The following is a 24,875-nucleotide window of genomic DNA, read 5'->3' on the forward strand; positions in this document are numbered from 1 at the left end:
TTTACTCTTACCACTCCCTCCCCTTTTAATTTGCTTTTTTTTTGGGGGGGGGGGACTTGGCCCCCTACATGATATCTCCACGGCCACGTCATGATGATTGACGTGTTTTTCCAGAATTCCAAACATTACATTTATAATTGATGAGCGTTCCATAATCGTGAACTACGAGTGGTGTGGTGCGGTACGGTACCGGTATACGGTACGGCGCGTAGGTGCGTGGTGTATGGTGTTGTACTTGTAACACAACCTTTTTACGAAATGGCAACTGCTTGTTCAGAAGTTCTTCGCGTGAATCGAGACCTTCTTGACAGCCAGTTTGATGGCTACAAATTATCTCTCGACCCACTACCAATTTATTCTATTTCAGTCAAGTCTGGTGAGTTCAGTTTGTTGGCAAGTGCGAGGCCTAGCAAGCCCTTGTCCCATGCATTCATTTTTGCGTCGCTATGATTGAACTTAGTCGTTTGACTTTACTTAGAATTAGTCATGTTTAATTAGTTCATCCAGTAAAGGTAGGACAACAGACAAAACGAAACGACATTTCTAGTAAAAACATAACCTTAATATTTTCTTTATTAGCATTATTGTCAAAGATATTGCTCAAAACATCCCATAACATTTCCTAAAATCTAAATAAATAATTAATAGTGAAAAAATAAGGTTTAAAAAGTTAAATGCTCCAGCCAGGAGCTAGGAGTCCAGGAAATGTGTCTGGAAATGCAGACAGTTGAGCACTCATCCCACTTGTTCACTGCAACCATCCTGCCTGTGGGGAATCTGCAGGTAGGACTATGGTAAGCCAATGCTGTACATAGCACATACTTTAAAAAATCATTAAAATATCACTTTTGTGACCAAAATTACTTATTTCCATACAGTTGCAATTTATTTTTCATCAGTAACTTGGGAATGATTTTTGTATTCACCAGAGCGCTCAAAATCTTGAATTTTTGGCATATTTTTGTGTACGCCCTCTATTGGTGGAAAGTAATATGGCAAGAAAATTTTCATTTTTCAATCTCTATTTTTAATAAAGAAAAAATGATTTAAAGAATCAAATTTACATGAGAGCCAAATTATATGATGAATAGCTGTATTGTAAACTGACAGTGTAAAAAAAATCAAGCATTTGTCCCATAGAAAAAGAGAAAATAAGCCCGAATTGCCACCCTTATTTTGCCACACATGGAGATGTAACTGAGAACAAGCACTCATCCTACGAACAAGGTTATAATATAACCTCATTCTCGGCAGTATACAGTGCTATTGTGCAATTATACATTGCCCATTTTTTCCACATTCCTAGCCCAAACCATCCCGAATCAATACATACTTTAATGTATGCATTATTAAAATTGTTATCTTGACGGGGAGGCTATCAAAATAAGCAGTATAATATAAAAAAATGAATAAAAACTCACCGATTTCTCTTCCGTGAACCTCGTCCAACTGCCTCCATTACGTCTATGGTGTTCGACAGTGACAAACCGAAAAAGAAAACAGATCTCACGAAACCATTGAGGCTCATCAACCCGTTTGGACCACTGACCGTCGAGGTTACGACGGAACTTTGCTCGTAATGCATTCTGGTAGGGAAGTCTTGATAGCCTCAATCAAGACAAATTTGCAATTTTGTTTTGTATCGATACGAAGTCAAAATCGTTTAAATTCCCTAGGATATGTTTTCATTGATTTAAAATCCAAACCTAAAGGATTTTCATTAATAAATAAATAAAGTTAAAAATCTCTCACCACGAAGGCCTGGCAGCTCCAAATTTTCAAGGGGGAGGGAAGTTTTAAGTTAATTTAATTGATTTCAAATCCAAACGGATTACAATGATCAAATGAAATACAAAAATGTAGAAAAATTATCACACATAATGGATGCTCTGTTAGCGGCTTTCGAGGGGGTGGGCACGAGCCTGATGTGCTCCCCCGATCCTGGAAAAATGAAATAAACTCATTAAAACTAATTGGAACGTAATTATGTTCTGTTTTATCACTTTATATTGAGTTCCTTGCCCCTTTCATTCTTTTCATATTTACCCTTAGATTTATTTATCTATTTCCGTTCAACAATTTTTTTTTTCAAAATATAATCAAAGTAGCAATACATATTCAATATAATCGATAATACAGACAAATCAATGAAATTTCATAACAAATGTTGTATATAAATTAAACAAAACTACAATGTGTTGCAAATTTGTTTATATATGAAAGGAATATAGAAATGAATGGACAGGACTTGCCAAGAAAAGAAAAGCTAGTTTGTAGAGAAGGCAAGCCCCTAAAGTTACGGTTTCAATACTAAATATTAACAAACTATATACAAAAATCAAGATGGACATACATGCAGAAGACAAGCTTAAAACAAGTAATCCACAAATATCAAAATAAAACGAATAAGCGAGAACAAAAATAAGAGAAAGTAGTTCAAATAATTACGCTTTACCCATATTAATTCCAGGACGGTACAAATTGTGGGCTTACAGAACTGATATGATGATGAAAATGAATATTTAACAACAATATGAAAAATAATAGATAACCAAAATAATAACATTAATAATCATCCCTTACATTACAATGATAGCAATCAACAATTCTTGTGTATAAAATAACTTTAAATATAAAATAAAATATTGTGTCAGGGGAGAAAGAGACTACTATCGCTGGATCTGGAGATGTGAACATCAACTGACGTTGATGTTTACATCAACGGGACAGACGTATCCCCATACTCCGGTACGGGTGTAGGATTGGAGCTGTGATTTTCCTATTTTCTTTCTCTGTCATCTCCATCCTGCTTGCATACTAGTAGGCCTATATAGCATATTTTTAGCAATAGCCCTGGTTTTAATTTGTGAGACACACCTACTCGACTTTAAATCCTAGTATCCTAATAAAAAAAGAAGAAATGATAAAAAAAAAGAAAGGAAAAATGAATAAATATTTGAATTTTACTTTTTTCCATTTTAAGAATACAAACGTTAATAATATATATACTATGGCGAAAATAGTCAAATTGACTGGTTGCCAAATAAAAATAAGAACCCCCCCCCCCCCGGAGACATCACTGTAAACAGGTATCTGTTGAGAGAAGCATTTTTATACAGCTCTGTAGCTACATATGTCAGTGGTGTGGTCGCTTCCGTTAGCTTTCTTTCATTGAGCACAAGAGGGCGTGTTACATCCTCGTACGTCTCGCTATGCGCTGCTGAGGTGAGGATCATGAAAAATTTCCTGATACATTCCGACGGTATGTGAAGGTGTCTTGCAGTGAAGGTGTCTTGCAGTAAATGACAATATATCGTTAATTCCAGGAATAAAATACAGCAACAACGGAAGGAAGATCAACGTTTGGTTCGAGGGGAAAGACTGGTAAGTCAAACTCTCTTACTTTTTACATTTTTTATACCAAACTTTGTCTATTACTACGCCTCAAGTACCACTAGTCCCATCCCCTACCTTTTGCTGTATGGCAAATGGTCGGGGATGACGAGTGAGAACAAGGTTATATCATAACCTTGTTCATTGAATGAGTGCAGTTGAGTATGTGGGGCCATCCCCAGGCTATACTGTGTGGGCTAGTGGCTGGAAATAGGAATTTTTAAGTCTTTGTGCTGACCTATGCTATATTCTGTTGAGCCTCTGAGGAGCCATGTCACATTGATAGATAATCAGAAATGTGAATGTGTTGCTACATACCTTTATACTGCATCTACTGGAAAAATACAGTTGTGTCTGCAGTCAAGTTTCCAGGTCTATCTTGTACTGTACGTTGTCTTCCTAGCTTGGATAAATCGCTATCTGTGCTATTTGTCCTTTGCTGTGCCAATGCAGTGACTAGTACTAATCCCATGCATGAGCATAATGCCATGCAGACCAAAACTTGTCTAGTTTTGTTTTGAAGTGATTGACTGTTGATGCTGTGACTACTTCAGCAGGCAAAGAATTCCAGTCGCTCACCACTCTAACACTGAAGGTGTTTTGCCTCACACTCAACCTACTCCTTTTCAGAAAAAGCTTGTAAGGATGACCACGGGTTGCTTGAGTGGAAGGTGATGTGAAGAACAGGTCTCTATTCACATCATCAATGCCGTGGATTATCTTATAGACTTGAATCATGTCACCTCTTCGTAGTCTGTACTTGATGGAAGGTAATTTCATTGCACGTAGCCTTCTGCCATAGTCCATTTCCTTCAGGGTTGGTACTAGCTTGGTTGCTGCATTTAACTGCATTTTTCATTCAAAATAAAGAATAAAATTTTGAGGCAAATTAACATATTTATTTTTTGGACACATGTCTATACAGCACAAATCTGGTGCCATTGCCCACCCTATCCGATAATTAGGCACTTCAGTTGTGCGAGCGAAAGTGCATACCGATCAGCTGGGCGTACATAATTGCATTGCAGTGAATGGCGCTGAAGTGGCATTCGGAATAGCTTGACAAAAACAGTCAGTCATGTCAGTTTCTTCCTTTATTACGCTGATTTTGATTGGTAAAAAATTTTGGTAGTTCCTTCATAAATCGTCGGCAAACAAAAAATATGCAACATGGAGTTTCACTTTCCGGCGTGCAATGGAAAAACCTCAGGTTGAGATAATCATAATACTGCTTCGTCGCCTGAAATCGCCCACTCATAATCATCAAATCTTAAAGAAACATGGTTAGTAATAGAATTGTATATAAATAATATTTGAGAACATTTTGTGAAAGTTTCATTGAAGTTGATTCATAAAGAGCTAGCTATTTTTTAGTGCTGTGAGGTGTTTGCGAATCTGATTTTTCTCATTTTGTAAAGCTTTGTGATACAATCATTGTGAAGAGCACTATATGAATACTTGTATTGTATTGTATTGTATTGTATTGTATTGTAATGAGACAATAATAATAATAATTGGACATTTTTCATATAATAAGTATGATTACAGGCCTAATGATTATTGAGACAGCAATGATAATAATGATGAGTCAAAAATAATGATATTAATGAGACAACAATGATAATTATTAATACAATATTTATGATTATTATTATAAAAGCAATTATAATAATTATGATTATAGTTATTGAGACAACAATGAGAATGAGACAGTAATAGCATTATTGAAACATCAATGATAATTATAATAATTATTAATTATGATAATTATGATTATACTAATTATTTAGACAACAATAATAATGAGATATCAATTATTATTACCAAAGGAATCATATGCCAAATCAATCTGAGTACTTAGTTTTAGGTCTCCCATTTTTCCTAATTCACTCATTAAATTCGAAACGGTACATTCAAAGGCCATTTCTTAATTTTATGTCTCATGTTTTGATTAATAATTAGTAATTATTAATATTAAAAATCTGTAGACAGATACAACTATGATGAATATGATTAGGTAGACCATTAATATGTCAAAATCATTGCACAAAAAGCTTTTATAAGATTAAATGAAAAGCATGTACATTCCCTATAAGCTATGGATTATAAGTGTGCCATGCCCAAAACGAAGAGAATGATTATATTACGCAATCGTCTGGTCCACAAAAAGCCATGATTTTGTATCACACAGATGACAATAAATCGACTTCTGGGTATCGGAATTAGAAAATTCAAACAGTTTTGTGAATCATAGATATTGAGCCTCATTGTGTGAGCATATAAGACCTGCTGGAAAAGCCTTTCCTAATTTTCACCTGAAGTGCCTAATCCAACGTACAAAGTTCTGATATATAAACACAACACCCCCCCCCCCCTAAGGAACTCCATCAAATCTGCCAGTGTAACAAATTGTTCAAGTTGAAACCAAACACAGGAAATACATGTAGCTAGGGTTCATATTCTCGAAAATTGGAGATATCCGTGACTTAACGGCTGGATGAGCACAAAAACAGAAATTGACGCATTTTCAAAAACAGCAAAATCTATGGTTTATTGACTTGTTCCTTATCAGACAGTATACAGACAGTTTGATAATGTGTGTACAATAGTTACCACGTTTGTCAATGACTTCTTGGTAGCATCGCCTCGAGTTCATGAGTCTTGTGGCTCTTTGCTGGGGAATGGCTTTCCATTCTTCTTCCAACATCTGGGCCAGGTCAACAAGGTTGGTGTTGGTGTTAAATCGTGCAGATACAGCTCGCTTTAGCTTGACCCACAGATGTTCAAGTGGGTTATTCTTTAAAGGTCAAGTCTACCTCAGAAATATGTTGATTTGAATCAATATAGAAAAATCAGACAAGCACAATGCTGAAAATTTCATCAAAATCAGATGTAAATAAGAAAGTTACGACATTTCAAAGTTTCGCTTATTTACTACACTGCGCTATACTTACCTATACCATCTCATCAAATTGCTATTCGTTACCCTGACTCGAATAGCCACCGGTAAAAACTCCCCGAAAGAGGCTAACTGCAATCAGATAGCCTGGGAAACCCGTCACGGGACGAGACCCATAAAACCCCCTTGCCACATATAAGCTTCCTCTTTCGTTACCGCGACGTCGTTGAGTACACTCGAAACGTTTAGCCACCGCGCAATTTTTTTTTTTTTTTGAATCACGATGTCTGAAGAAATAACTGAAATAAACATTATTATTTTCCAACCCTAAAGATCTCAATAAAAAGGGGAGATCAACTCGGTCAAGATAAAGCCGAGGGCCATTATCTCGGTCAAGACAAAGCCGAGAAATAATAACAGCACGATGATAAGGCGGCCAAGATAAAGCCGAAGAATAAGAAGTCCAACACTTATAACCCGGCCAAGACAACGCCGGCAAATGACACTACACAATCAGACACCCAGCCCCTTAGGCGGGAGGTAGACAAGGGTACGGATAAATCGGAAGAGGCTGTTTACACTCCTTCCGATCGGGGTAACTCATCATCAAAGAGTATAGGGCGGGCAAGAAGAAGCCTCGCTATGACCACTCGTGTTCTAATGACAATCAGGCTAGAGTTAACGACTCACTACAACCCCTATATTTTATAAGAAGCTTCGACTGGCCCGGGATTGTGACCGGTCAGTCCATTCATTGCCAGACCCCGCCGAGACGGGTCATCATCAGTTATCTATAGTACAGTCCACCAGGTTGGTGTATCATCGTACTTGTAGAATTGTGCAGGAGTTCATGCAGTGCTGTGGAATTAAGATCTATTCTACGTACATGCGGTCTAAAATAATAATAAGAGAAATTATTAACAATTGTAGTAGTTGGATCTTGGAAGCCTTGCAGGCGATCCTCCCCCATCGGGTGCTGCAATCGACCCATCCCGACCCCTAGCCGCCCGAGACAATGAGCTAATGAAAACTCGACTCATTCTAGACCATAATTCAATGCTCTAGACGTAGAGAGAGAGGCCTAGATCGCCTCATACAGATCGCGGAGTTGGGGCTAATGATAACTCGCCTCGTACTAGCCGTAGATAATAGTTTTCCATCGTGGGAGAATCTGATTCGGAATTCGATTACCACCGACCCAATTCATTAGAAGAGATTGGGGGCGATTTCCCCCAACAATTTCTTATACACTGTAAAAAAAAAAAAAAAAAAACGTGATTTTACAGAAAATAAACAGAAGATTATGCAGAAAACAATAACAGAATCATTCTGTAAATTCACTAAACAGGAACATTTCTGCAATTCAACAGAACAGACTCTGCTGCAGGAACTTCTTTTATTTTAAGGATAAATTTTCTAACAGTGTAGCAGCTCCTTGCATTCCCTGAAAGCTGCCCAGCAAATGGGATTCGATCGAAGAGATTCACCATTAGGGGTACGAGAGAGTTCTGGCTTACTCAAACGCGATACTCCGACTAGTGGGAACATGCCTTTTAAATACTGCCCTCATCTTCGGGCCGAAAACAGTATACCAGTAGCGTATACGTAGCTAGCAGCGAATATGAGCGAGAGAGAAGTCAATCTTCCGCCTGAACTCGTCCGTCTGCGATCAAGATGGACGTTCCGTATATAGATCCTGCTTTCGGGACGTCCGCTCCCAGATAAGCAACACTCTCGGCTTATACCCATCAGTAAAGAAGTCTCGAACTTTATCGGTTTGCCGCTCAAGACTTTGAGGATTTTTTGTGCATCCCTTCGGCCCCGGACGTTGCTTTCCGTGTCGGGGATGCGGGAGCGAGGAAGACTAGATCGGGCCGTAACCCTCGCCGCGGCACTGGTTACCACTCAGCCGACTATCAGCTTACAGTTGCAGCGCTGGACGTGGCCGCCCGGAGCGGTATGGTTTTCGCGATGTACTAGGGGTATCTGATATCCGCTCGTAGTGAAGCTGAGCGGCTTGGACTGAGTCTCTACCAATGACAAGAACTTATTGCTAGAGTCACAAAATCGCTGATCTCCAGTATGAGCAAGCAGCAATCAACACTGCTATGCACAAGGGCAAGGAGGGCTAAAGACTAGATGCTCTCAAGATGATTGAGAAAGGGGCAGCTACTGAGCTGGACTTCTCATTCTCAATAAGCTTCCTTGCGAAGGTAAGGACTTGTTTATGGACACTTTCAAGAAGTATTGCACAAGTCTTTTTCAGCCAACACCACAGCTGACAAGACATTTTATTAGCTCTCCTCGAGTAGACCTAGTCCGCCAGGCCCTAGTCCAGGGCCAGGCCCAGACCAGAGACCTCCATACGCTAGCTCTAGCTCCATACCCTAGACCTATAATGAACTTAAAGGGTCATCCCCCTCTTCCCTCGCTCTGGTAGCGACGCCAGGAATGAAAGGGGCCGCTGGGAAAGTCATAGGAATCCTCATGGTGGGGGACGGGGCCGCCAGGCGTTCTTTCAATGCACCAAATTCAGGGCCCCCACTCATAACCGGGACTTATGACAATCTAACACTAACCCTTCCCCACAAGCAGTAGGGAGAAGACTATTTCTTTGCCTTTACTTTTCATTATTTGAAATCTGTTCCAAGTCCACAGCAATATGTAATATTGAGGTGTTCATGTGCCAAAAAAAAAAAAAAAAAAAAAAAAAACTACCCTTTCATATCAGAAGAACATAGAAAGGAGGAAATAGTGGTGATGGATGAGGTTGTCAAAATCATACCAGGCAAATCATATAGGCATAATGGTAAAACTTGCCAAACTTGGGTTACTTACAAAGTTGCGTTCACTTGTATAGAATGTAGACCTAGTAATATTCTTGATAATTTTGTGGCATCTGAGGTATATATCTACACTATTTTTGGCTTATAAAGCAATGACAGAAGTAACTTGTAGATGTGGTTTATGGAGTGGTCTTTGGATGCTCAGACAGTCTTGAGATCTCAAACCAAGGCCTGAGGGTGGTGAACCCTTAAGAATTGCTGCTATTGTCCATCAGTTTCTACCACACTTGCCACAATGATATCAGCTTCTCGGAAATATTTATGACATAAATCTACTGTGTGTTCCAATGATAAAGATTCCCATACAATCCCAGAGTTCTCAATCAGGGATTGTGATTAAGATAATATTTTAATGTTCGTAATAGAAATCTGAGTTTAGAAATATTCCACAATTCTTTTTACCCAATTTATTGTGAGCCTGGCAGCCACTGTGCAGCTCCAGACCGATGAGGCTCTATACTCTAAATGTTGAACGCCGAACAGGGTGGTAGCAAATACCCCCCCCCCCCCACACCTGTTTGTGAGAAGTACATTCTACCAACTGATCCAACTAACTGGTTCTGAAAGTGTACAAGGGGTGGTCAATTTTTTGCCTACATCAAATTGAAGGCCAATATGGTATCTCATATATTTTGCCTGCAACTTTCATCAGGAATTGGTTAATGATAATAAATCAGTTCTTGTTTAGCACATATCACATTATGTCCAAAGACCTGGATATTATTACCCTGGGGTTTCGAGGAATAAAGTCCTGCCAGGTACCCATTCATCTCTCTTGGATTGAGTGCTGCGCAATGTGGATAAAAAAAAAAAAAAAAAAAAATTTTGCTGAAGGTTATTATGCCATGACTGGGATATGAGCCCACGACCCTCAGTTACTAAGTTGGAAGACTAATCCACAGGGCCACAACGCTCCACATCATCTGTACGATATTCATTATTATGCAAATGTCATTGGTTTGATCATGAAGCCCTCGTATGATATCAAATAGTCCCTATGGACCTTGCAGCAATCCAACAACTATCAAAAGGGTTGAGCAAGTGCTGTGTAAAGAGGTCTCCATCCAAAATAACTATTTGAAAAGGATAGAAAATAACAAAAAATTCTAGATTTGTTAGGGATTCCACCAGAAAGGTTATATCTTATGATATGACAGGTTTGTTCTCAAACCAGGGCCCTGTCTTACAAAGAGTTACGATTGATCCAATCAATCGTCCAATTCATCGTAACTATATTGAAATCCATCAGTGTCGTAAATTTTTTTCTACAGGAAATTTGCATAATGTCATTTGTAAACAAGAGCTCATTGAAATTTTAAGAAAACAATGAATGCATGAATATACATCATAATTAGAACACTCATGATTCTAGACTCCAGAGATACTTCAGATGGTGTGGCAGTTTACAAATTGATCCAATTTCTGCCTCTTTAAGTCAGATAGCAGATTTATTTCCTTTATTATTTGATGAAGGTTTATCAGTCTCTTTTATAAGGGGTTACTGGTCAACCATAGCAGCCATTCATTCAGGCTTCTATAATAGGGAAACTACCTCAATTCAGCTGTCCTTACCAGACTAACAAGATCCTTCTTAACAGATTCCTCCCAGCCGAAGACTCTTCCCCAATTGGAACCTGCCAAGAGTCCTTCGGTGCCCTAGCCAAATTCCCCTTTAAACCCATAATTGCTCCCTTCTTGATCTTTCCATTAAGACAGCCTTCTTGTTGACTATAGCTTCAAGTCTAAGACGTAGTTTGCTTCATACACCACGGTGAGACCGGGTCATATTCGTTGGGAGAAGGACAGAGTCCGCTTGATCCCTAGACCTGATTTCCTAGCTAAGAAATAGAAACCCCTAAATCCTGTGATGTTCTTCCAACCATTAGGGGGATATCATGGCTGAATGGATAACGCACTTGACTAGCGTCCTTGGAGTCCCAGGTTCAAGTCCTAGGGTGAACAATGTGATTTTACAGTCTCTCGTCAGTTTCCGAAGATAGGTTATGTTGTCCCGTACGTGCCTTAAAGTGGTACATTGATTAAAGTACATTCGCACTTCCCACCAACTGTTCATTAGTTCAATAGAACCTCACAGCCCTGTTAATCCAATTACAATTTCTCGAAGGTTAGTGCAGGGGATCAGGTCAGATGGAGAAAATACCATTTTATCAGGATCCTTTAGAGCCCACGATTCACGGGGCATAGCAGCATCTTGGGCACTTTTCAGGGTACCTCTTTGGAGGAGATCCTCCAGGCATCCTATTGGACCTATTCAATATCTTGTATCTTATTACTTATTTGATGTAATAGCCAAGACACAGGTTTTGCCTTGGCGGTTCTTGTCTTGTCCTAAATTTTCCTAGGCTATTTCCAGTTGATATATTTCATTAACGTGGTTGATGATTCTTATCCCTTTATTACAAGAGTAGCTTCTCCAGTTGGGAGACTACTCCATTTTATAGAAAATCAGTTTCTTTATCATTGTTTTGCCTACTTGTCTGGAAAGGGTCTCGTTTCTGCCCCTCCTCCAGTTTTTCCGTGCTATTCTAGCAATTTGATGAGATGGTATAGGTAAGTATAGCGCAGTGTAGTAAATCAGAATGCTCAGTAGTGAGCATATTATTTACTAACAAGCTATACTTACCTATAGCTCCCCTCCCGTCCTCCCCAGCAGACCTCGCCCCTCCTTGGCAACGAAAGAGGAGGCTTATATGTGGCAAGGGGGTTTTATGGGTCTCGTCCCGTGACGGGTTTCCCAGGCTATCTGATTGCAGTTAGCCTCTTTCGGGAGTTTTTACCGGTGGCTATTCGAGTCAGGGTAACGAATAGCAATTTGATGAGATGGTATAGGTAAGTATAGCTTGTTAGTAAATAATATGCTCACTACTGAGCATTCTGATTTTTAACAAAATATTTATACGAGCGAGCCAGTTACATCCAAATGACAGAGTTGATGATGTCACTCACTATTTCTTTTGTTTTTTATTGTTTAAATCATACAATATTTCAATTTTTACGAATCTGACAATTAGGACCTCCTTGCCTGAAGCACAAACTGTTAAAATAATGGAATTCCACATGTTCAGGGAGGAATGAAACTTCATTCCACATGACAATGGCGAGAAAATAAAAATATCTTATATTTCATATAATAAAATACAAAAGAAATAGTGAGTGAGTGATGTCATCAGTTCCTCATTTGCATACCGACCGAGATGTGCATTTAACTGTTTTGTGAAATGAAACGAAACTTTAAAATGCCATAACTTTCTTATTTTAAATCTGATTTAGATGAAATTTTCAGTGGTATGCTTGTTGAATTTTTCTCTTTTTATTCTACCAATCAATTTTTTTTGGGGTGGACTTGTCCTTTAAGGACAGGTGAGTTGGTGGGCCACCCCATCCTTTGAATACCCTCATGTGCCAAGATTGCATCCACAACTCTTGCTCGATGTGGGCGGCTATTGTCATCACCAATGGCAGCGGCGACTGGTAAGACATGTGGATGCAGGATTTCATCCTCGTATCTGTTGGCATTCGAGTTTTGATCTAGCATTTGCCAATAAAAAACAGATTTGGATAATTATTTCGTCTTGCTTAATCAACAAATTTTACCTTAATGTTCTTAAAAACACAAGTGCCAGGTGTCTTGGAGAGTAACCTTGAACCTGTGTTGACAGTTTTAATAGTGGATGATTTTTTTATCTCATAACACATGGCTTGCCAGATTTCTCACTTTTTTAAAAAAATTTTTGTCAAATGTAAATGAATATAAAGTAGAGCGTTGTGGCCCAGTGGATTAGTCTTCTGACTTTTAAACAGGTTGTGGGTCCGAATCCCAGCCATGGGATAAATTCCTTCAGCAAGAAATTTATCCACACTGTGCTGCACTTAAAGGTCAAGTCCACCTAAGAAAAATGTTGATTTGAATCAATAGAGAAAAATCAGACAAGCACAATGCTGAAGATTTCATCAAAATCGGATCTAAAATAAGAAAGTTATGACATTTCAAAGTTTCGCTTATTTTTAACAAAATAGTTATATGAATGAGCCAGTTACATCCAAATGAGGGAGTCGATGATGTCACTCACTATTTCTTTTGTTTTTTATTGTTTGAATTATACAATATTTCAATTTTTACAAATTTGAGGATTAGGACCTCCTTGCCTGAATGAGGTCATCAGCTACCTCATTTGCATACCGACCGAGATGTGCATATAACTGTTTTGTGAAATGAAGCGAAACTTTAAAATGTCATAACTTCCTTATTTCACATCCGATTTTGATGAAATTTTCAGTGTTATGCTTGTTGAATTTTTCTCTTTTTATTCAAATCAAGTTTTTGTTGGGGTGGACTTGTCCTTTAAGCTAAGTGAGGTGAATGGGTGCCCGGTAGGAAGAAATTCCTTGAATGCTTTGAACGCAGGCAGCCCAGCTAAAGCCAGGGTAATGATAATAGCAGGGCGCGCTCGGAGAACAGTTTTCAGAACTGAAGTGGCTTCCCTGGATAAATATTATTACTACCCCTGCCACCAATAAATCTGATGCTTTTCATTTTTTTTTTTGGGGGGGGAGTTATCATTCAAACTCTTTCATCAATATTATCTGATGTGGAATCATGATTTAATTGAGTCTCCTGCTTTTGACTTCGGTCTAAATGAATTCATGTGGACATTATCGATCGCTTTCCCTTTTGTGTGCAGGGGTTGATGAAGTGAAGCTTAGAAATGAAGAGTACACACTTCAACACATGCAAGCCTTTGGTTTAACTAACTACCTGTCTGGTGACCTGTGGAATCCTAACTGTGTCTACTTCATCGATACAGACTGGAGGCTCATGCAGCACAGGATTGTTCTGGTAATTTGAACTTATAGGCCCTAATTCACAAACGTTTTTAAAACCATCGGTTGAACCCATGGTTTATGCAGATTTCATGTATAAATTATGCTTATTTAACACGTATATTAAGAAAAGTCCAATGATGATGCACTAAATTGACGCCTGTTGCCATGGTTAATTTTTTTTATTCATGAGTCCGCTGTTTGAAGAGTGGACTCGTTAATTCAAAACAGTGGACTCTTGAATAAAATAGCACACTTATCCATGGCAACAGGCATCAATTTGGCGCACTGACTAAAGCGCGCATCACCATTGGAATTTTTAATTTACGCAGTAAATAATCATAATTTATACAGGAAATCTGCGTAAACCATGGGTTCAACCGATGGGTTTAAAAACCGCCTTTGTGAATTCGGGCCGTAAAGTCCGGTTTGATTTAAACCCTGGACTATATCCGTGGTTTAACTATGGATAGCCAATGGTGACATAAAATGTCTAACAGCAGAGGTTCAATTTATCAGCAAATTCGACACTCGAATTATTCTTAAAGGGGAAGTTCACCCTAAAGAAAACTTTATTGTGAAAATAGCAGAAAAAATAGTAAAAAATATTGGTGAAGGTTTGAGGAAAATCCGTTAAAGAGTAAGAAAGTTATTAGAGTTCAAAATTTTGGATTTGTGACGTCATAAACGAGCAGCTGCCCCATGTGTTGTGTAATATAAATGTATGAATTTCAAATTTTGTATGGTTCCTGATGACTTAATTTTGTATTCTCTTCATGATCGAGTGTGAAATGATTTGTCTATTGATATACAAAAGTTACAGTGAAAACCATTTTCAATTTTCTGAGAAAATGACATTTCATTGATTTTTTACCATTCGCTATGTAGGAATGCTGCTCGCATATGATGTCACAAATCAAATAGTTGAAATTCTAATAACTTTTTAATTATTTGATGAATTTTTCTCAAACCTTCGGCAATATTTTTTATTATTTTTTCTGCTATTTTTACAATAAACCTTTTGTCAGGGTGAACTTCCCCTTTAACTGTCTGACAATGGTACTGTAAACAAGATAAGTGTCTTCATCATTTTAGAATTATGAAAAAACACAGTTAACAAAAAGAAACGTATAATTTAAATCAAATTTTGACATCTTTGGCTCCCCATTACTTTAGCACAGAGTTAGACCATGGTCTAAGTTAAACCAGACTTCAGAATTCAAGCTTGTTTGGTATTCTAAAATAACTCCAAGAGTTATTTTTTTAACGTTTCAAAGCGGAGAATGATCTGCCTAATGACGATTTCTTGCTTGACTCGACTGAAATAGATACTTATTTGATCTTGTGATGAGGCAATAAAAGAGACAAAATGGGTTTCGCCATAACTTGTAATATCACATATTTTTTCAAAATGATATACATGTATAAATTGGTGTAATATTCTTCTTTCCCTTTCACCAAATTTTCATAACATCGCATTGATCTTGATAAAGTTGGATTGGCCGTAATTTGGAATGTTTAACTCAGAATAACCCCATGTACCCTTGTATCTAAATATCTAAAGGTTGCATTTCACAAAGTGAAAAACATGACTTCTGGATTTTAAATGCGGCTTTTGAAAGTAGTAATAGATGGCTTCTAACCACATGATGAACCCAAAGCTACTTCAATGTTTTCTGTAATAGTTTATTCCCACTGTCATGATTTTCACCACAATGAAAACCTTGGTCTTAATTGTGGAGTAAAACTGGTGATCTTATCAGAACTTGAGGGCAGTTGTTATCATTTTTATCATAATTTTTTTATGGTTACAAAATTTTCGCCATCAGCTATGAAAGGTCAATCTTAGCATTCATAACAAATCGCAGGACAGTGGAAACGAGTCCTTACATGCATGCAAACCATCAACTGCTTTATCTTGTAGGAATCGCAACCGAGTGAACCAGTGGCTGTCTTCACCATTCCAGAGAGAGTGACGCGAAGGGCAGCATCCAGACACAGCGTATCACTGGGCTTTCCATCATCCAATATCTGTGTGTTATCTGATGGCGTCGGACTCCTCTACATACTAGAGACTGGTTGCAGAGACCAATTTGAACCGTCTCAATGGAAGGTCATTATTTACACATTTAACACCCGGGGACTGTTTCTTGAAAGTTGTCAGCACTGACAATCAAGTTGACTGTCTTGGGCAGTTACCATGGTAACAGTCAGAGGCCAGTGCCTCTCAGCCAAATTAAAAGCAAGGATATCACTGAAATTATCAGCGGTGACAATTTAGTCGTTGCAAAAAACTTTCATGAAATGTCCCCCCCACCCGATCTCCTGTTTAGTATAGTGGGTTCCCATAAGCAACCATGTTGGAGGTTGTCATTGATTTCATGATCTATGTTTTATTGTTCATCATAATCATTTGGGAACCCTCTATGGAACCCTTTGGAAACCTTCTATGGTCTAAGGATCATCAGTGGTCTTTTAAAACCTCATTTCTAAAATTTAACAAAAGTTTTAGGACAATTAAGAAAAAAGACTTTTTGGGAGGTATGATATACATGTAAGAGGCAACCTCCTTTTGCCTGGGAGGAGCATTCTACAGGAATTTGGTAATTTCTTCCACCTTTGCCTTAATTCAAACTTAATACAGCTTTTTCTGAGATTTCTTGAAGTATCCAATTTAGAATTTACAATATCCCACTGATGTCATGATTGCCAAATCAGTTCTAAAAACTTGTAATTATATGTTTCGATTGAAGTTTCAAGTTAGATTTAGTTGTTTGAAGTATTGTTATCTATATGCACAGATATAAGATTTTACATCATTATACAGGCAATGATTTTGCTTGCCGAAATTCATTAGCATATTTTGGTCATAAAACTAAGCTCTCAACAGTCCTACGTAAAAAAAAATCTGCTCCAAAATCAAAACAACTTTGTGTCTAGCAGTCTTTAAGAATTGTTGCGCAAATTGTGATACACTTTATATATTTAAAGCAGGAATAAAAAAATGTTATATAAAAGCAGATAGAAAAGAGGGAGGGGGTGGGGCAGAAAATTATGTTGATTTCTTGATGGGCAGTATTAAATTTGATCAGCTGTGAAAATAGATTTGGTACTGAAATATTCTAGTATTACAGTCGGGAGGGAAGGCCTTTGGGTTGTGGGCCATGGTCATTAAGTTTACATATTTCCTACCCAGGCTATGTGGTTTGGTCTGCCTCAGAAGGGTCAACAAAATATTTCTATTCATTGTATTCTTTTGATTGTACTTTCACATACTATTTCATTCTTGATTTTATAAAAATGCCAAATACAACAATTTATTTAGTATACAATACAATATTTGTATTTACATGTATATAACGCTCTTCACAGCTTTTACAAAAAAGCAAATACTCATAGAAAATTATGAATGAAAACTATATACATGTACATACACATAGTATGCAATGTAAAAAAAATTGATTAAAAATTGCCATGAAGCATGCATTTTGGCCCTTTATTCATATGCTGAAGTCATATATTGCACCACTTCATCGCATAGAGCTCTGATTTTAATCTGTGAAAATAAGATATCAAAATTCATTTTGGTTGACCTTTTTTTCCTGCCATTCCAGGTGATATTCAAGAGAGAAGTGTGTAACGGTGCTCCAGCTATCCTACAGGATACTATGTGTAGAGTGAAGGAGTCTGAGATCCAGGTGGACTGTGTGTTGCTCCATGTGGAGAAGTCTGCTCCTGTGCAGGAGGAGAATGGGGACAGCCATGCAGCGAAGAGTGATTATGAAACATACCTGGAGTGGATCACCTTGAAAAAGACAACAGGTAAGAGCGAAATGGTTGGCCTGACACATGACTTGAGCTTTTCCTTGTAATTTTTGAGTTTCACTTCAAAGCTTTTTACTAATCAACATGGAATATTTGTGCTGGCCATATTTGATTAGAATTTTGGTAAGAGTAGACAAATGGAAATTGGCATGAGACTATTAAATGGTGATTAGACTGTTATGAAACTACATGTAAGAGTGGTATTGACCAAATAGTATTTAAACCAAATTGATGGAAGACCAAAGTGGTTTAACCAATGTTGTATAAGACTATCTGAGGAGTAGACCAACTCAGAGCTGCCAACCAGTATGTTTTTGGCGTATTTAGTACGTTTTTGCAACCAAAATATGACAGGTACGTTTTTTCTTTAAGAAATACAATTTTTTTATTGAGAAAAATCATCTCAATATATCACTATTTCATAAAACTTACACAAATATGGTTATTGGATCAATGTAATTTCTGGTAACATGTTTTTCTTTTCAATCGTTTTGTCAAAATCAGGGTGAGATAAACACATTTTTCAGTGTTTTTTTTTTTCATTTGCCAGAGCAGTGCGCATTTTAGCTTGCATGCAGCTTGTGCGCCGCGATGAGCGCACACACCACACATTTCATTATGAAATGCATTTTTTGGGGGAAAAAAACAGTTTTTTTTATCACAGAATACAATTTTTCATTCCCAGAGGTTGGCTGGTCTGCCAACTGCTTGAAGCCCAAGTGCATATCATATATAAAACCTTACTAGTGCGCGATACTGGCGCCGGTCCGATGGTCCCAGACTGGTAGAATTGCTGTCGGGATAGTAACTTTTCAGAAATAGCCAGATTTACTGGTCCAACATGACTTAGACTAGTAAAAAATATATCAGACTGATAGAAATGATATATTTTTTTTCTCTTTTATAAATTACAAAAATGACTCTGGCGTCTCAAAAAATGGCTCTCAAAACTTGAAATATGGCTCTCATGAATTATATTGAGTGAGTACTGTTCATTTGTTTTTTTTTTTTGGGGGGGGGAACGATGAGCATTAAAAGACGGCAAAATAAACAAATCATTTTATGTGTTTTTTATTTTTTGGGAACCAGTAACTTTGAGGTTCAGACCAGTAATAAATGAGAAAAAAAATAACTGGGTATCTACTGGTCCAACATTGTCAGGTCGGACCAGTAGAAAAAAGGATTTATAGTATGGAGCCCTGTTTACTAAAAACCAAATCACTTTATTATCTTTTAAATTGTATCTAGACCAATCCGAATTTGAGGTTGAAAATAGCAGACAGCTGAAAGGAAAGACGGCGCCGGTCTACTGTGGATTGGAAGAAGGAGCCGAGGGTTTGTTTCTTGCAAGTGAAACAGATTTTGCAATCATCTCAGACTCTCTGCATCCTGTCAAAGAAGAAGTTAATGATGAGATTGAGAAGGAACAAGAGGGTGAGAGATGTTTTCATTTTATTAACTCTGCCCACTGAAGTAGTTCTATTCAGTTCAGTTCAGTCATAAGTAAACAAAAAAAAATGAGGGATAAAAAAGAAAGGAAAGGATGATAAGTTCTGAGAGACAGTCATTACAATTGCTAGAATAATTTTTGTTCCTTTATTCCCCCATTATACTGGAAATTATTGTATAAATATAGGAATATAATGGATTTGATTGATCAGTTGTCTCGCGAAGCGGTTGAAACTGTAAGAGAGTTCGCAATGTTTCGTTATAGAAATATATATGCCCATCTGGTAGCTTCTGTAGTTTACAGAGAAAGCTTACAGAGAAAAATATATTATTACATTTGTTGGATTTATACATGAATGAATGTGCAAAATTGCAATATGCCTGCCTGTAATGGCTAAAATGATATAATGGACATTCCAGAGTCAACTTGACTTGTTGTTGTCATCAAATAGTTGACTTTGAGTCATTAGTGAATACAATTGGTAACTTGATATTTCAGGCAATCATATTTATAGGGCATATGTAGCTTGCATGCATGCATGCATCTGTTTGGATGAAAATGAAAGTACAAATATATCATCTTTAGTTAAGGACACTTGAGATTAGGGGACTTGAGGTCATGTTTAAGGTTTGAATTTCCATCACTGCTCTAGATATATATATATTTTTTTTTTCAGATACTCCATTGCCCCAATTCACATGGACACAGACCGGGGAAGACGTCATCCTCACGTTCATCGTCCCAGAAACCGTCTCCAAGCCTGATATTCACATGGTCATGGAGGCAGATCGGATAGATATCAGTATCAAAAATGGCAAAGAGCTCCTGTCTGGTGCCCTCTATAGGTTGATTGATATCTCCTGCTGTACGTGGACCCTTGATAAACGCAAGTAAGTGCCTCTTGTGTTGAGTTCAATAGGGGAAATACTCACCACTCATTGTAAAGAATACCTTTTATGCGAGATTTCTTCAAATGTCTAAAACAAAGCCCATTTCATTAAATCTTGTGCATGCAGGAACATTCCAAACCCATCTATTCCAACTTCTCCAAGACACCTCATAGTTAGCATCCATCATCCTCATACTAGTGTCCTTTTTGTACTTGTCTCATCAACACATAAAATAAGTCTTCTCCCCAAATTTACTAAGTCCAATTTGGGGCCTGGGTTGTTCCTTTTTTCACAGTTCCTTTTGATAATTATGATTATTGAGAAAACCTACCTCTCACTCTTCCTTGTGGACCTAAGGCATATGACGTCATAATCTCATACTGCCCTCCCTCGGAGGATGTAGGAATTCGAGAAGACGTATTCTTTCCCCTATCAGGAGAATATTTTTCCTCAGCGCTGCACGCTTCAGGCAAATATATTCCCTTGGGGAAATATAGAGCTCTGTCTGGTAAATGAAATTTTGTATTCAAAGGTATTCCTATATTCTAGGTAGGCAATATCTGTATATTATCTCATATACAATAAAGTCAGGTATGATATTTCTCTTTATTGGCAAACTGTATATTTTTGGTTTTTATGTTATTAAGAATGGAATGAATACCAAATATGAAGAATGGAAGGAATACCAAATACCAAAATATTAATACCAAGGTCAAATTTTTGCTCATGTATTTATTTGTTTCTCAGATTGGATGTGATGCTATCCAAGGAAGATGAAGGGTTTATGTGGACTGAGGTCGTGGTCGGGGACACAAGAGGAGAGTACGTGGTAGATCCTGACCAAGCAAGACAGATCCATGAAAGACTGGCTCACCTTACATCCGATGCAATGGTATGCTTTCAAAGATAGCTTCACTGATGAATTCATGAAATAATACATTGTTCTGGTGTTTGAAGTGAAAATGCAGGATGACCGAAGCAGTAGTATACAAATAGCGAATAGGCATGAGTGCGATGGTGCGAGATTTCGAATGAGGTGAAAGAAAGATGCTCTATTCAATGAGGCATTAGCCGAGTTGAATAGAGCGTTTCTTTCTTTCACCAAATGCAAAATCTCGCACAATTGCACGAATAAGAATATTCGCTATTTGTGTCGTACAGCGCCTCGGAATCTAGCGAAAATATGAAAAAACAAAGAGTTTTTCCCTCCAGTAATCTATGAAAAGGGAGCAAAAATATTGAAAGCAAAAAGCAAAATCCCACAAGCGCACATGATCTTGGACAGCATAGGGCATTTATAGCCAGCGGGCTGTACGCGCATTGTCACTTTATTCAATGAAATTGCATTGCGACGTCACCTAAAGCTGTGCAATGGTACATTTTGGATGGTTCATCTTGTGTGCAACGGTACGAATGTGTGACATTCAGCCTCCCATTTGATCGCGTACAACAAGCTAAGTAGGCGTTGTACAATAGTCAATGTGGTGCTTCTCAGGCCAGTCTCAAAGACACTTATGTTGCGTTAGCCTTGGTCTTTAATGAGACCGAACAACACCAGGAAATATTGCAAAATAAAAAGTTCACAATAACATGATGGGTCTAGGTATTTTTATGCCTCTGTCCAATGTAGGTGATTGCTGTTGGCATATGTTTTGGGGTTGTCCATCCATTGCATTCTCTGTCTTGTGATAGCTAAAGAACTTAAAACAATAACTAGATTAGTTTTGGATGTATGAAGGTTCAAAGTCACAGAGGTCATTATTAGAAAATTTAGAAGTGTAATATATTTATAATCTGACAATGGCAGAGGTATTAATTTCATCTGCATGCAGTTACGAATCAATCTATTCATTTATTTGTAGTATTGTAATCCTCAATCCCGGATTTGGCTTCCAGAAAGACCTCAAGGACAATTTCTTGGCCTTGAAGGTCTAAAGTCCTTGGGCCCCTGGCCTTGGTCTTGACTTAATACCAGCCTCTCCCTTGCTCACAACACTGGCAGTAGTTATAAAAAAAAATTAGTAACAGTGGTGGTGGTGGGGGTGTAGGTAGCAGCGGCAGTAGTCATATTATATATAAACTGGTATAGAACTTGCTGTTTCTGCTTCTAAGAACCTTGCTAATAATAGTTGAGTGACATTCACAAGGTGTTCTCCAGTTTAAATTCTTAAAAATTACTCTTCCATTGACTGAAGTTATCACTCTTTCATTTGCTCCCTCTCGTTTTTCAGGATCCTGACCCAAGTGGCAACATAGGAGGCAAACCAGGAATAAGTCCTCAAGACCTAGAGGAATGTGATATGAATGTAGAGAATGAAGTATGCATCTATAGAATAGATGGCAAGAAACACACAATATCACATAAGGTAATGTGAAATAGGTTAAAGGATGTAGCAATCATGAGAGCATGCATGTAAATATGCAAGTCCCAATAGTTGTTATCATTGTTATGTTATGCTATGTATGCTGTCACAGGGCCCCATGGGAGACCAGCACATTGTTGAATGGGCTTCCCTGTTTTTTAAACAAATAAATGAATACAATAAATAAATAGGTAGTAGTAGTTGCATACACAACCTTCCAGCCATGCAGTTTGGGAGGGGGGGGCAGCACTTTCCATTCTTGATGCATCACTTGAAAATCTGAGACAACTCATGAAATATGTGTTCTTTCAATGAGAATGCTATAGCAAGGAATTTGATACGTTTACTTTGGCTGCCACGCATAGGCCTGCTGCCTGTCATATTAGGAAGCAGGTGATGGCTGTGTTTCTTGCGTTCCATGTAAATTTGGAAGGGTCTCAACCGAATTTCCACTGCAAATTCATACTGCTGATCCATCAATAAAACAAATAATACACAGGCTTAGATTTGCTTTGTTGATAGTGATGCAGGCATCTCAGGTGTTCATAATCTTATGCAAAAGATTTGTAAAATACCCTCAGGTGGGCTCCATTCCCTCTTAATTCTCACAACTATGTATTATTTTTATTATATAGCAAAGTGATATGTGATGAAAGAATGAAGTAGCATTTGTATAATTGATAGCAAGACATTCATATCTCATGAAGTAATTCTTTATGCAATGATATGTGATGATATGACTAGATATGCTGTCTTAAGAACCATAAGGATGTAACATATCTAGGTACAAGTAAATCTGGAAAAGTCAACCCCTATACATGTCAAATAATTGGCCAAGTCAAGGCAATTTTCAGACCATTTTATGCACAATGTGTAAATTACCTCTTCAATGTGTGATTTACCTAAAAGGTACTTGGAAAATGGCCCCAACTGTATTTATGTGCTTTGATGATGAATTGTTGCATCTATCTTGGCTTATACTTTTATATTTTTTCTTATATATATTGACAGGTTTGTATATCAAGTCACCAACGTCTATTTCAAGCAAGGCTGCAACCTAATCACCCACCCTGTATCTGTCTCCGCCATGATGTCGATGGCATCGTCTGGCAACCCAGATCCACAACAGCTGAATCTCCATCACCATGGTATCACGAGGCTACCTTCAATGCCTTGGGGTATGTTCAAGCTTCAAAGAGGAATTGCAAGTTCGCCAGCTGCGCTCCAGACATGTCGTACTGCGTCCTGTGCGACTGCTCAAAGCATGCGTACATCTACAGGCAGCCGGCGGACATTCCCAGTCCACTGAGGAACCGTAAGAGTGGGCGCGTGGTTGGACAGATAGCCAAGCAACAGGTCGTCAGTCTGGACGCGAGTGATGACATTCTTGGACTGCAAGCAACCAATGAGAGACTGTTTATCTTGACCAGTAAGAAGCTGTACGTCATTAGGGTCAGAGTTGAATGATAATCATATCATGGACTCCCACAAGAGGATTTTTTTCCGAGTATACTAGCTGGTATGTACCAACTTGAAGAGAGTTACAGTTTGTGTGTTTCATAATACATACAGGCATGCAAGTTACGTCTTTATTGTGACGTCAATTGTTCACATTATTCCCGAGAGATTGGTCAACCGCGGTGTATTCAACTCCATGCATCAATCAGTATGTTTCCCTTTCAGAGTGAATAATGTATACACACAAATTTCAAACAGTACTTCTATGGAATGCTGGGCTTCATAAGATTTTGTCCATATTTGTGGCAATTACAAGATATCAATAAATTCTTTAGAATTCATTTATTTTTAGTGTATTTTCTCATTCTTTCCATTTCATGTCTCAATTAATTTTTTACAACTTTTTTGCAGCAGGATAGGAATGATTTTTAATTGTTGAATGAGTTGACAACTGGCACTCCATAAAAATGTGGTCTAAGTTAACCCAGGGGCCTGTCTTACAAAGACTTGTGATTGATCTGATCAATGGCAACCATGGACGGCCAGCAATGTCAACATCTATTATGCATGTTTGTTAAAAATATATCTATGATTTATATTTATGCATTCCATATTTTCTTGAAAATTCACTGTGCTTCTCTTTGTTTACCTAGGACATTGTGCAAATTTCCAGTAGAAAAAATTATGACACTGATGGATTTCCATAGAGTTATGATTGATTGGATCAATCGTAACTCTTTGTAAGATGGGGCCCAGGTTAACTAAAGTGTTGCTATCAGAGTACCACCTTTTGTCCTGGAATCTAGCTTATGGTTCAACTGATTGATCCTTTTTGTAGAGGTGTTGTGGCTCAGTGGATAAATCTGCAGACCTTGAACCACAAGGTCCGGGGTTCAAATCCCACAAGGT

At 37.9% G+C, this 24,875-nt stretch overlaps 1 protein-coding gene across 2 annotated transcripts; it reads left to right on the forward strand.

Annotated features, from left to right (window-relative positions):
- The first annotated feature begins 205 nt into the window (after window positions 1-205).
- On the forward strand, window positions 206-24,513 carry LOC121407941 (nudC domain-containing protein 1-like). Of its 2 annotated transcripts, none has more exons than XM_041599201.1 (9): window positions 206-376; window positions 13,842-13,996; window positions 15,905-16,093; window positions 17,595-17,802; window positions 19,054-19,239; window positions 19,932-20,145; window positions 20,893-21,037; window positions 22,377-22,511; window positions 23,520-24,513. In XM_041599201.1, the coding sequence occupies exons 1-9, from the start codon at window positions 259-261 to the stop codon at window positions 23,973-23,975; spliced, it is 1,806 nt and encodes a 601-aa protein (XP_041455135.1). In that variant the 5' UTR covers window positions 206-258; the 3' UTR covers window positions 23,976-24,513. The 2 variants fall into 2 exon arrangements, with proteins under 2 accessions (XP_041455135.1, XP_041455134.1); XM_041599200.1 differs by having other exon boundaries at window positions 17,595-17,800; window positions 19,049-19,239.
- Window positions 24,514-24,875: the final 362 nt, after the last annotated feature.

Source organism: Lytechinus variegatus, chromosome 2 (assembly GCF_018143015.1).
Source record: "Lytechinus variegatus isolate NC3 chromosome 2, Lvar_3.0, whole genome shotgun sequence".
NCBI lineage: Eukaryota > Metazoa > Echinodermata > Echinoidea > Temnopleuroida > Toxopneustidae > Lytechinus > Lytechinus variegatus.

Excerpts from the sequence above, each read along its gene's own strand:
- LOC121407941 (XM_041599200.1), top strand. The coding sequence starts at position 259 with ATGGCAACTGCTTGTTCAGAAGTTCTTCGCGTGAATCGAGACCTTCTT. Across the intron at positions 377-13,841 it reads TTCTATTTCAGTCAAGTCTG|GGGTTGATGAAGTGAAGCTT; the intron begins GTGAGTTCAGTT and ends TTTTGTGTGCAG. Across the intron at positions 21,038-22,376 it reads ACCTTACATCCGATGCAATG|GATCCTGACCCAAGTGGCAA; the intron begins GTATGCTTTCAA and ends CTCGTTTTTCAG.